At 41.3% G+C, this 13,035-nt stretch overlaps 1 protein-coding gene across 12 annotated transcripts in view; it reads left to right on the top strand.

The window, feature by feature from the left end:
• The first annotated feature begins 5,766 nt into the window (after nucleotides 1-5,766).
• LOC102070912 (protein fantom) overlaps nucleotides 5,767-13,035 on the top strand; it is a 41,504-nt gene continuing 34,235 nt past the window's right edge. For 3 of the 12 annotated variants that reach the window (XR_012582550.1, XM_074551298.1, XM_074551299.1), the window contains exons 1-4: nucleotides 7,949-8,092; nucleotides 8,858-9,002; nucleotides 11,241-11,539; nucleotides 12,708-12,807. Coding sequence is in view for 11 of the 12 variants with exons in the window: in XM_074551298.1 (XP_074407399.1) it covers nucleotides 8,008-8,092; nucleotides 8,858-9,002; nucleotides 11,241-11,539; nucleotides 12,708-12,807 (629 nt within the window). In the remaining variant the exon portion in view is untranslated. Of the gene's footprint in view, nucleotides 6,419-7,948; nucleotides 8,093-8,857; nucleotides 9,003-11,240; nucleotides 11,540-12,707; nucleotides 12,808-13,035 lie in introns of those variants that run through there. The other 9 variants (XM_074551295.1, XM_074551293.1, XM_014272001.3 and 6 more) reach the window with 9 other exon arrangements.

A 13,035-nucleotide genomic window follows, 5' to 3' on the forward strand; every position in this document is an offset into this window, starting at 1 on the left:
TTTACCAAGGGCTCGTCCAGATGTTGTATCAGGTCCCCTAAAGTGTAAAGCCCCTGACCCTCTACTCGTCACTTCTAAGCATCTTCCCTAAATTATCTTGTTCCCTGGCTATTGCCACATCGAGACTGAGCTTTCTACAAAACCTCCTGGTGTGTCCTGGCTCTCCACAGTAATAGCAATGTCGTTCTCTCAAAGGGACTTGAGGTCTCTCCATCCCTCTTGCACCTGACAGTACAAGAGGTCTATCATTGCCTCCTCCTGGTGGTGGACCCGCCCATCCTGCACTTTCTCTAGCTACAGCAACCGTGATCTTAGCCTTGGCCTTTGCTTTTTCTTCCTCCCTCCTTAAATACACCTTCAATGCCTCTCTTAATAACTCATTTATGTCCTTCGCTTGCCACTCTTCCATCTTTTCCAGTTTCCTCCTTATATCAGGCCAAGATTTGGTAACAAATTGGACTTTTAGTAGCATTTGACCTTCTAGGGTGTCTGGGTCTATTCTAGAGTACAACTGGAAGTTCTGCTTTAGGCAGTTAAGCCAGGCAGCAGGAGCTTCATCTTTCTCCTGTGTACCCTCAAATGCCAATTGGGTGTTAGTTCCTTTGGGAACTGACTCTTTGATCCCCCATTTTATCAAAGACCTATATTCCATCATGGCCTTCCTCCCCTCCTCCTGATTAGGGTTCCAGCTGGGATCTGTTAGTGGCAATTTCGGTTCACCTGATTACACCTGAGGTCCTGGACGGTTATCTTTCTCCCAAATTCTTATGCTAGCCACCCTAATCATCTGGACCTCTTCTGGGGAAAACAATATACTCAGGATGGAATTCATCTCCCCCTAAGTGTAGATATTTGGACTTAGAAATTGATCCACTTGGTTGGCTATGCCCACTGGGTCCTCAACTAAATGCCCCAACTCTTTCTTGAATCCTCTCACCTCAGAAGCAGTTAGGGGAGCATTCACAAAGCCAACACCTCCCGCTATTCCTCCCATAGGAACTTCTCTGAGGGGAAAGAGTCTCTCTGCCTTGGAGGTCTTGGATCTGGTGCTACAGTACGGCCCATCTTCAGATGCCAAACTACTTTGAGGGATATCTGGGTTACCTTGAACTTTCTGCCCATCAGCAGGTGTATTTGCTGATAGCTGTTTACTGGGCGAGCAGGCATTTGTGTCCCAACTAGGCGGAGGTAAAGGGACCGCCATAGGAGGGGGAGAAGAGCCTGAGTGGATATTAAGTGCAGCTGGAGAAGGGGTGGAGAATGCAGCCGGTGAAATAGGCACTTGTGGTGGTGCAGAAGGGACTGGAGGGGATACTTGGTTTATCACAGCGGAAGCTGAAGAGGTAGAAGGAGGAGTTTGAACAGGTGGTAATGAGATGGCAGCCGGGGGAAGAACCGGACCTGCCATTTGAGGTGCTTGAAGAAGAGGATTATAAGGTGGAGGGGCAGAAGGAGGCAGATAATCCAGGGGATTCCATCTTTTACTAGTCCTATCATCCCCTCCTTCATTCCCCTCTTTCTTCCTCTGTACCTTACAAATTCGCACCCCTTCATCCCCAACAGCGCTCTTTAACCAGCAAGCTACATACAATAATTGCTCAGGATCAGTATCTCCTCGAGCTGTCAGATAATTATTTAATTGTTGGCACATCCACTTATCCTTTGTCCCACACCAAGGCCATCCTCCTTGTAACTCTAATTCTGGCCACACTTCCATACAATAATGGATCATTTTCACTTTATCTAATCCCTCCGTGGCCTCTATAGAATCCCATTTTACTAACAGTTCTCCTAAGGGACTACTGGGATGTATATACCTCAGTCTCTTACCGGTCTTTTTATTATTACACCCTCCCATTTTACAGGTCTCAACAGTAAAAGGCCCCAAAGGTGCCTTTACTGATCAGTAATTTCAAAAAGAACCTTCTTTGAGGAGCTTCAGTCTCCTCCACTGAACTTCAAATTTCTGCCTGATGCTCAGGACTTTATACCAAAACAACTGCCCAATCTCTTGATTGCCTAACTTTCCCAACGTCAGGTCTTACATCTAACGGGACTTGAACACACGAAGCCTTGGCCTAAGAATCCAGGTCATGCCTGACTCCCTCAGTCAGGAAAAACAACTGCCTGATTTTTAGTTTGCCTAACCCGCCAATTTTTAGGCTTCACCGTATCAGGACTTAAAAGCAAACCACAGCCTCCTTCGCTGGGGTTTCTGCCTGACTCCTGTTTCAGGACTTACTTTTGCCTGCAGGGCTTGTGAGCTACCCGAATCCTTCTCGGGACTGACAAAATCTTACGTGAATCCTTCTCAAGACTTACAAATGCTACCCAAATCCTTCTCGGGACTGACAAATCTGCCTGACTTCCCTCGGTCAGGACCTATTTTGTGTGCGTGCCACTCATACAAATATTCCCTCCGCACGCCCAGAGGGGGGGGCCCTTTATTCCCCCTTGGGAGAAGACTCACTCACGCTAATTCCAAGCACCGCCCCCTGTTCCTGGCCCGCCCCTTCGCAGGAGTCCGGAACCGCGGTACTGAGGAGTCCGCTCTCACTTCGAAGGTCCGGCTGCCGGCCCTCGTCTCATTCACACACACATGCGCACGTCTCCCACTCCCGCCACCGGCTTTCTCACCAATCCGGTGCTCCGGTGCTCCTCTGTGTCGCTGGTCCTTAGCCGATCCCTCTGGTCCTGCTAGCCAGCTGTCCTGAAGTCCAAGATGGCCAGTCTGGAGTCTTCTTGTGGCGTGGCTATCCCGGACGACTACCCAGCTGAAATAATCAGGGCCAGGAGACTTCTTCTCCTTTTTAATGCCTTTATTAAAAGTGATCAGCTCAGGATTGGGCGGCTCGGCAGGGCTGCAGTCCCCATCGCGTCTCCCAGGGCGACTCAGAGGAGGACGATATGCGCAGCTCTGTCCACTAGGGGCAGAGCTCGGGGATCCGGTCCTCGTGGGAGCCTTTAGGGCGTGATGTCCCCTTCAGATCTTGCTTTCTCAGCGCGGTCCCCCTCAGTCTCAGCGCTGGGGACGACTCCCATGGTCAGGGCAAGAGGGACTCAGCATCTCTGCAGGCTCAGCACTTGGCTCCTCACATCTGGACATCACTTTAGACTCTCAACTATTATTTGGCTCGTTGTTTTTGGGGTTTTCTCTGTGCATTTGGAGTGTTAGTCCCCCACAGCATGCTGGTCCTGGAGTCACTTTGCATAACCCCCCCCCCCCTCCAGGTCTCTTCTCCTCACTGTTTGGGAAGGTCCCCACCCATTACTGTCTCGGAGAAGGGCCATTACCTCGCCCCAGCCAGGGCTTTTACTAAGACAAAAACAACTATTAACAACAAGGACCCGTAATTACCATAAAATAAGCAGCAGTCCAGCAATAATCATAGCCTTTTTTCTAACATAAAAAAATCAACTGAATTTTTGTTCATAACATTCCTCACACCTAGACATTGCTTTGATTCATCAATTTTGTGTTGGTTCATTGTTTTAGGGGTTTTTGGCTAGGTTTTGTGAGGGGTCCCTCCCGTTGTATGCTGGATCCGATGTCATGTCGACTAGATGTCCCTTCACTGTCTGGGTGTCATCCTCCAGGAAGCAGCAGGGTGTCACTCAACAAAAGGGGGAATTCTTATCCATCAACGACAGGTAGTTAACGAAAACGACAGGTGATTACAGTAACAAACAATTAGAACTCCACCCTGGCAGAAACTGGCCCAATCTGTTAACTCTGCAACCTTTTTTTAAAAAATGGGCTTTATCTACCCATAACATTAGTAATTAACCAACTACAAACCCACCACACTCTTTAATACATGCCAAAAACGCCACTCACTTTTGTTAAAATTTTAGAAGTTTAATAGTAATAAAAATTAGGACAATAGAAACAATCGCCTGGCACTCTGCCACAAAGCACACCTTGCTAACAAAAGATTACCCATTAAAGCAATAGCCTATTGCATATTCATGTATCTCACACATGAGTCAAGCATTCCTTTCATACTAGGGTATTTCTGCTTAATTTTAGCTTCCTCCCCCCATCTTGTAAACCAGTCTTGGTTCCTCAAAGTCTGAGCTTTCCCAATAAGGAAGCAATAATTGTTCTCTTGGAATTTTGGTGTCTGTTTGCTGTTATCTCTATCCAGATAGGATAATGTGAAGGATTTCTTGATTATCTTTTCCATTCTTTGAGCTAGTTACAAAAAGTATCTTACACAGTTTCTATTTTAATATTATGCTATAGTCTAAGAACTTTTCACACTATTTAAAAGAGATTAATACAGCACTACTTAAAGGAGATTAATACAGCATAACTTTCCAACATAACACATATTCATTTTAATATTTGCAAAGAGCCAATATTATAATATGTATCTACAACATTATCTAAAAAATCTCAAAATTAGCAAAATCTCAAATTAGCAAACCAAAACCACTACACAAAATTAATATTTCTACCCAATTTCAAATTAAACCACCACATAGCCCTGCACTCTAAAGAACTTCTAATATGTGTACTTGGAACAGATTTGTTCTTCTATAACAGCATAAATGAAAACTCATTATATACATGAAAATTTGAGAGAGTGAGACCAGCTTACCACATATAAGACACATACTGCATAATTACAAATCAAAAGCCAATCTGGGATTTTGACAGACAGCATTTAACTGCATACAACTATATCAAAACAAGACCAATTACAAAATAACCAGGTTGTCCTTAAAGAGTTAAGAATCTTACTACTGCCAACAGGCTCTGAAGTTATTTTCCATTAAAATCCTTAGTTGCAGACTTAGATCAGATCTTTCCCCCACTGTGGGAGCCAAAATAAATGCAGGTAACCAAGATGGCCAAAATCCATATGTGAAGCATAAAGAATAGATTTATTCCATCACCACGCTGGCAAAACTTTAGACATAGACACTGCTAAGCTTGTTCTTTCTTAGCAAAGGCAAAAACTGCATGCAACAGGCCTGTGCCCTGCTTTAATGCAACATCAGGCCTGGCACAGGCACACCACTTCACAGGGCTGTGATTTTACAATCTCTAATCTTCTTTATTCCTCTTCCCCCACCTCCCCCCCACCACAAGTAGGCTTAAGCATATGGGGGAAATGCACTTAAGTCTTTAAGATCCTGTTATTTCTTTGAGTGAATTCCATTTCTCTTAGTTGAGAGAAAACAACCTAAAGCAAACACAAATACCTAAAATTTCCACACTGAATAATTTTAGGATCTCTCAGGGACAAGGTTGGTCTTTGAGGGAAAACAATTCTAGAAACAACTTTGTCGTCAGCAATCCATTTTTAACCTTTTCCTCCCAACACTTGCCCCACAGTGAAACACTTTTAATGTTGAATAGCAAATTAATAGCAATACCAAACCCAGCATACCCTGTACAGGTGTATCTGATTGCAATCTTAGAAAGCTTTTTCTAATATTTTTTTATAGAATTAGCCTTCCTTTCATTAACATCACTAAAATTACTTTCAAAGGAATCACTTGCTGCTTTTCTGGACTGCTATTTTGTAAACAAACCCAGCAGAGGTACAACAGCCATAAGGAGCAGCATTCAAGAAGATGTTTGCATATTGCACATCTGAAGCAGAACCTTCAGTTCTCGCTGCAGCTCCCCTCTCCTCCCCAAGCACGGCGCGGGCAGAGGCCGAGAGCGTGTCCCGACAGTGCCCCGAGTGTGGAGCGGCGGCGCTCGGCCTCGCCCCGAACTCCAACTCCCAGCAGGCAGCGGGGCGCGCGCCCCCGGAAACGGACGGAGCCGTTTGTCCCTCGGCGGTTCCGGCGGTGGGTCGGGGGTCGTGCCGGGCCGGCGGGGCGGTGAGTGGGAGCGGCTGCTCTTCCTCCGGGCGCAGCGCGGGGAGCGCGGCGCGGCCGCAGCTGCTCGGGGGGATGTGGCACCGCTCCCTGCAGTGGGCTGTCCCCAGGCGGGGAGCCAGCCTGCGGCGGAGCTCATGAAGCGATAAATGTCAGGCCCGTGAGGCCGCTCGCGCGCAGCTCGATGCCCGTGGGAAAGGCAGTGCCTCACCGCTTTATTTAGAACAGCCCGAGAGGCCTTTTCGGTTGCAGTGTCTATTTTGTACGTAAAAAGCGGAAGTTGGCCACTGCGTTCAAGCGGGAGGTGTGTTACCCTGCCCGAGTATGGAAAAATAGCAAGAAAAGCATCATTTTGACCATGTACAAGACTCATGAAATTCTATATCCACATTGAAACAATTAGATGTCGTAATTTTTAAGATTTCCCTAAAACCTCCTTCCCTAGAAGTGCTTCCTACCCCACTGGCTGAGTACTTTTTAAAATTTAGGTAATCCATCTTTAGTTTTGCTACTTTGGAATGATGCTGGTGCAACAGATTGCTTCTGTGACCTACATAAAAATTTGGACCTAAAGCATGAGGTTTGATTCTCTAGTTTTAAGCATTCATCTCGTTACAGGCTGGTCTCGCATAACTCAGCAAAGTCGTGTGCAGTGTTTTGTAATTTGTCAGATGGTGATAGAAACATAAGAAACTTTTAGTTTCTTGAACTCCAGTAACAATAAAATTCTTCTTTATATCGAGCTGGAAGTTCTTATAGGCTAATTCTAGAGATATGGAAAATTTTCCTCTCTTTCTATGTGAAGTTCTTTTCACTTATTTTTGATTAACAAAAGTGCTGAAGTGACTGTATGGTTTATTTCTTAGAAATAAAATCTGATTAAAATTTTTAAGGTTCAGCATAGCATCTGGATCTGTCCAGGTATTGTTATTTTATTCTAAATTTTAGTGATGAAAAATATTGAAAGCAAGACTGACTTGTTGGAAACGGAACTTCCATTAATCCTTTTTGTTCTTTTAGGACAAAGCTATATGGAGACTAGTTTATAATAGATGGATTTGCTGGTAGAAGAAAGGCATCACATAGGCAATAGTTTTCATGAAAAAATTAAGAGATATTTCGTGGAATGTCTGTGGATTGTACTATGTCACTTCTGTCTTCTGTTGCAAGTCTTTTTAACATTGCTGTTAATATGCCAATAGATTCCTAGATATTTTTGGATTCGCTAAGGGTTTATATCATCTGAAGGATGTTTCAATGTGGGGGGGAAAGGCCATCCTAAGAACTTAATGTGCCTCCTTTTCATGTTGTTTCAGCATTCCTTAATTCTCTGGCCAACATTTAATTTTCTGCACTGGAAGACAAGAAAAAAGCAGCAGTATCTTCATGTATTACTGTGATTAATAATCTAATTAATACTTTCCTAATCTCACTTTGTCATGTAGCTGATCTTTCTAGTGTCTTAAAAAAGAAATGTGTTTGGATTTATGAATATCATTCATAGGAATGTCTCTGTTTTAAAAAGTAATTTCTCTTAGGACAGTGATTGAAAGAAGGCTAAGAGATTGGCAGGTAATACTGAAATGGCTTCATAACCCCCAGCACCTCATTTTAGAGTCCCATACAGAATGTGAAGGATGTCATTCACCTATCAGTTGATGCCTTAAGCTTCGACATGACTTAAAATGAACAATCAATTTTAAAAAACCAAAAACCCACAAAAAAAACCAAAACAAAAACACCCCCCAAAAAACCCAACTGAATAAAACACCCCAAAAACAAAGACACAGAAGAAACCCCATCAGATCCTCCCACATCCACTTGGAAATATGTCCTTAGCCCAAAGATTGCTGAAAACGGTCTAGAACTTCAAAAGCTCATGCATTATGCATGCATTAAATACAATTGGAGCTAGCTGCTGCATAACCAAATAAGCCATATTTTGTGCATGGATTAAAAATGGCATAATGTTAAACTTGACGGTTTTGATTGTCCTCTGAGGAATTCAGTTGAGATAGGAACATTTACAGTAATACATGACTCAGTCATTCCAGTGAATCTGTCATTACTTTAGCCATCATTTTATATGATGTTTTGTCGTTCATTCTAGTCTCACAGTTTAAATTGTAGATGGAGAAGCATTTGAATTTTGTCATTCCTAGTTAAGCCATGCCTGTTTCAGCTGATGAAACTGTGGGGAACCTTGCTGTGAGAGATACAGTCCTTACTCCAGCTGGAATTGAAGGATTACAAGGTTTGTACCAGATGCTATTTATTGCAATTGCAGACTTTGCTCAGTGGCTTCCTTAGCTTCTTTCTAAAAATGTTTCACAAAATGAAGATCAAAATCTGGGTTAAATTTTGAAAGGTACAGTGACTCATTCTGTGTTCAAGTAGGTTGTTGTAAAGAGAAGTTGCTGTGAGATGCTAAAAACTGGAAAACTCATCAAACTATAACGTTCATCCTTCTAGAAGGAAAGAGAATGCTTTTTTGCAGAACTGAGGACAAGGTCAGATCCATTTAAGAAAATGGGAGCCAAAAGTACTGTGCAATTCTTATATATTACTCAGCTGCTATTGAATGAGACTGCTGGGCTTAGTCTTGTATTTGAGTTCGTTTTCACAACTGTGAGTTAATTCTTTCAAGCTTCAAGAGAGTATGTTCACTTTGAAACATTAGAAAACATCTCAATGGTAATGTTCATCCTATCTTTTAATTATGTTTGACCATTCCTAGTTGCTTGCTAAATTGTTATATTTGCATTGCCTGGTAAGTAATCAGTTTGCTGCATCATTTGAACTATGTTTTTTTTTTAGTCTCTTAGAGAAAGGAAAAAGGAAGTTATTAACATGCCCATAAGTCTGAGGAAATTAATCAGTAGACTGAAACAAGTGTAAAATACATTTTACTCGAAATTTTTTGTTAATTTTTTTTCAGAATTTCAAAGTGATTTAGACTTTGAGTTATGTTATTATTGAATGTATTGAAGGTAATTTAAAATTGCCTTGGTTTGGGTAGAATCATCATCTACACAGAATGTAAAAGCTCGACAAGTCATATCAAGAATCGGTCGAGAGGAACTGGAGGACAGATTTCTTCGTCTACGTGATGACCATATCCTACTCAAACAGTATGCCAATAAGCAAGAGGAGAAAATTAAAAGGTATGGGGTTTAATATTTTAATTTTAACTCACAGTACCTTTTTGTCTCTTTAAAGCATCATCAACAAATGTAAAATCACGCTGATTTCTCTCAGAGCACTTTTTAATACGGTACCAAAAATCACCCACTGGACATGATTTTTGTATTGATTTCTACAATCTGTTGTCTCTGAGTATGTGAGATGGTTTTTTTCTATGCCTGTTAGATCTCCCTGTACAGAGGTACACTGCTGTCTACTACATCAGAGCTGATGCCTTGGATTCCCAGCTGTGCTGGTGGAGTGTTCTGGGAATTGGAGAGCAGGCTTTAGCAGCCTAATGGTTCTTCAGGCTTTTCATTCTAGAATCAGAATGGTCTATCCAGAGAGATTCTGCCCCTTTTTTGTCCCAGTCTGTCTTTCAAGAAGTTGAATAGCATTTAGCTTTTTATTGGTGAATTAGCACTAAAATGTCTTTATAATCATTACTCCTTTATTCAGTAGATAGCTGTCACATTATGTCACAGTACAAGCTCGCTTGCACTGGGCAGTTAATTCGGCTATAGATAAGAAGCCCTGCGGGCTCCATAAACCTGGCCCCTGGGTTGACTGACAGGAACCTCAGCCAATTACGTTCCATCCTTAGCTGCAGACGTCTCGCTGGTCCAGGAGCTTGGGCGGTGTCAAAGATCAGACCAATGAGCTATCCAGACTGGGTTTTTCAAACCCCTTTATAAAGAGGGGCTTGAGGAATAAACACACTCTTTTGCTACATGGACGTCAGGGTGTGTGTTGTCCCTGTCTCCAGCCACTGACACCATGAAGCATGTGCATATTAAACGTAATAGATAACTTCAGGGAAGAAGTCCCAAATAGCATGGGGAGCACAGTACCCAGTTTACCCACAAATATACAAGCAACTTTAGGCTGATTATTAAACTCAGTATGCTAGGATTTGTGTGCTAATCTTTGCCAGGACTTAGTGTGGTGGCAAACTGATCTGGACTGTGAAAAGCTGTTTGAAGCATTACGATATTGCATAAAGGCTGAATGCTGTGACTCTGTGTTTGCATTGTGCTAATTGTTAACAAAGTCTTTCTGCATGTAAGCCAGTTTCTGGTGAGGAGCTATCACCAGCCGAGGGCTATGTACAAATCACGGACAGGACAGGACTGCTAGGAACGTGTCTTGAGCTGTTTTATTTTCCAGTATCAGTCTCATTACATGGTTATGACAATGGGAAGATGCCATCAGCTCACATCCCAGGCAGCAGACCAAGAACTTAGTGTTACAACATACTTTAAAACTTTTTTGACCAATCACACTAAGCAAAAGCATATTGACAGTAGTTCCATCCAACCACTATAAGCACATGTAGCTTGCTTATTTCAAATACAATACCTGCATGTAAGCCTTAAAGCACAATGCACAGACCACCATTATTAAGCTTAGAACTTCCAAATATCTCGCTAGATACACTTTTCTGCAACTTAGGGAGTTATTCTAACATTAATATTAGACAAGCATTAAAATTAGACAAGCATTAATACACAGACCATTGTTCTATTCGTCCTTTTCTACTTCTTACGTAATTTTTCTGTTGACCAAACTTATGGCGACTGCTTAGCTCTAATCATAGTTCTGCTGTCTCTGATGCCTCCTTTTTGCAGCTTTCCCAAAACCCTCTGATTTTATGGATTCCCACAAGGAGCTAATGAATTCATCAAAGGGTAGTTGACAATAGTGCCTATTTCATACTTTAAAATACGAAACATTATTTTATTTTGACTCAGTATTCAGTGAGCCACTGTCCAGTTGACCAGTATTACATAATTTCCATATTTTCTGTTAGGTTGTTGTCAAATACAAGATTGTAGATGAAATTAATTGTTTCATTATTTCAAATGGCAGTTCCTATGTTTCTGTGCACAGGAAATACCACTCATGATCCACTTACACCAGGTGGGTGTACTTAGTCCACTTCGGTAAAAATACAATGTAAAGGTGTCCTTCCTTCACTAACCTTAAATGATTAGCCTTAGGAAACTGTTATTCTTCAGTGCTATAATGCAGGTTGCTGCTCAGTGGTATCAGTTACCTTCAAGGAGTTTGTCCCAGGCAACAATAGTTATATCAAAACTTGAAATTTATTATCAATGTTCTATGCTGACGTCTCCATAGTGGCTATGTTCCTTTCAACAGAATACTTTTTATGCTAACTTTTCACATTATTTTTCTTTTTTGTGAATTGTTTTCCCCAGAATGACCACCAAGTTAATACGGCTCGTTAATGATAAAAGAAAATGTGACCAGGCTGGCTCTGGACCCAAGCGGCTGGGTCAGGCTCTGGAGCTGGAAGAAATGATTGAGCATTTGCGAGAAAAAGTCTGTGAGCTTGAGAAACAAAATGAGAGCCTCCGCAACAAACTCATTTCAACTAAACAGCAGCTCCAGATTCAAGGCCATAGGCCTTGTCAGTACAGCTCCGTTCAGTCTCGTGTGAACACTGGTCTGAAAAAAGAGAGTGAGACTGCTGGCATGCCAGAGCACACCAAGAAGGGTATAATTTATTAAAACAGCTGGCTCTTTCATTGCACTTGAAACCATGATTCTGAATTTCAAAACATTTTTAGTGCAGATCAGAAAATATGCAGAGCAATTATTGAAAAATAAAATGCCTGGAAAAAATGAGGATAGTTTAGCTGTCTCTAAGGTATTAAGAGACAAGAAAACTCTACAAATAATAATTAGAGCTTCCTGTATCTGCTTTTTGTTTGGCTGATTTAAAAATACCATGGAAAGCTAATCAGGTATGGATGTTCTGGAGATAACTTGCTTTCTTTGAGTGCAGTCATGTAAGAAGTACCTTGAGTTGAACAAAAGTAAACAAAAAAAAAACTTCTAAGCATATACACACACATGTGCATCTATATCTATATATCTATATCGCAATTAGCAGTACCTTAAAATAACACGTAAAGATCAAAATTCTAAATAGGTCAAGTTAATGCAGCACAGTAGGTAAGTTTTTCAGGCATTTTGGGAAACTCTTGGCATCACTGTACCTTAAACCTAAGTTATGCAGTTCTGAGGATTGAGGGATGGCTGCCTTAATGCTGTCTTTGAAATTAAATGTATTTGGTCCCACCACAAAACTTGGATAATTTCTTCTTGCAAAGAGTAGGAGAAACATGTGGAGAAACCATTGCATTTGCTCCTAGAGTAATAACTCTTCCTTAATTAATTTCTCACTTCTTTTCTTCACCATGGGCTTAGGATGCTTCTAAACAACACAATGAAATTATCTGCACTGCTACTAAAATACAGTCCTAACAATTGCAGGTCTGGGTGAATGTCCCTTGGGATTTTGCAGAGAAAATGATGAGAAAAAGTGATTACAAGTTCATGTTCCTGTCTAATAATACTGACATTTATTTTCTTTGAAGACACGATCTCTGTTCTCTTTGAAAGTAAAATCTTCTCAAAATCTTTCAGGACATGTTTTTAACAGTTTGCTTTAACACTGTTTGGCATCGCTCATCCTTCAGATTTTACAGCAGCTTATGTTGTGTGCATATTATGATTATTTCTATGTGATTTTGTTGTAAAAATACTTCTTTTGACATCTATATAGAAGTTGCAATTATTTGTGCTGTATTAAGATAGTTGGCTTGTTAGGAGCTTTCTCATTCAACAAGTCAAAAATTTATCTTTGCTTTTGTATTCAGGAATGAGATTTCAAGGTTTAGAAGTGAGATCATCTGACCTTGTGCTTCCTAAATATGGACAGAGTCTGCTCGAGGATTCAAGAGCTGAAATCAGAAATTTGTATGATTTTCATATTACTTCTTTTTTTGTCATTATAGCTCTTATAACTTAAGGTTTTCTTGAAGAAAAAAAGTATATATTCTAAGAAGTTTTCAGTTCAGAAAATAAAACGGTTTGTTCTGGCAATAATAACACTGGTAACAATGCAGAATGTTAAGGAAAACAGGAAATGAAGGATTTAGAATGCAAAATGTAGGTACATAAGAATTTGGCTACAAGTTAAAACTG

The sequence above is a fragment of the Zonotrichia albicollis genome, chromosome 14, assembly GCF_047830755.1.
Source record: "Zonotrichia albicollis isolate bZonAlb1 chromosome 14, bZonAlb1.hap1, whole genome shotgun sequence".
NCBI classification, from domain to species: domain Eukaryota; kingdom Metazoa; phylum Chordata; class Aves; order Passeriformes; family Passerellidae; genus Zonotrichia; species Zonotrichia albicollis.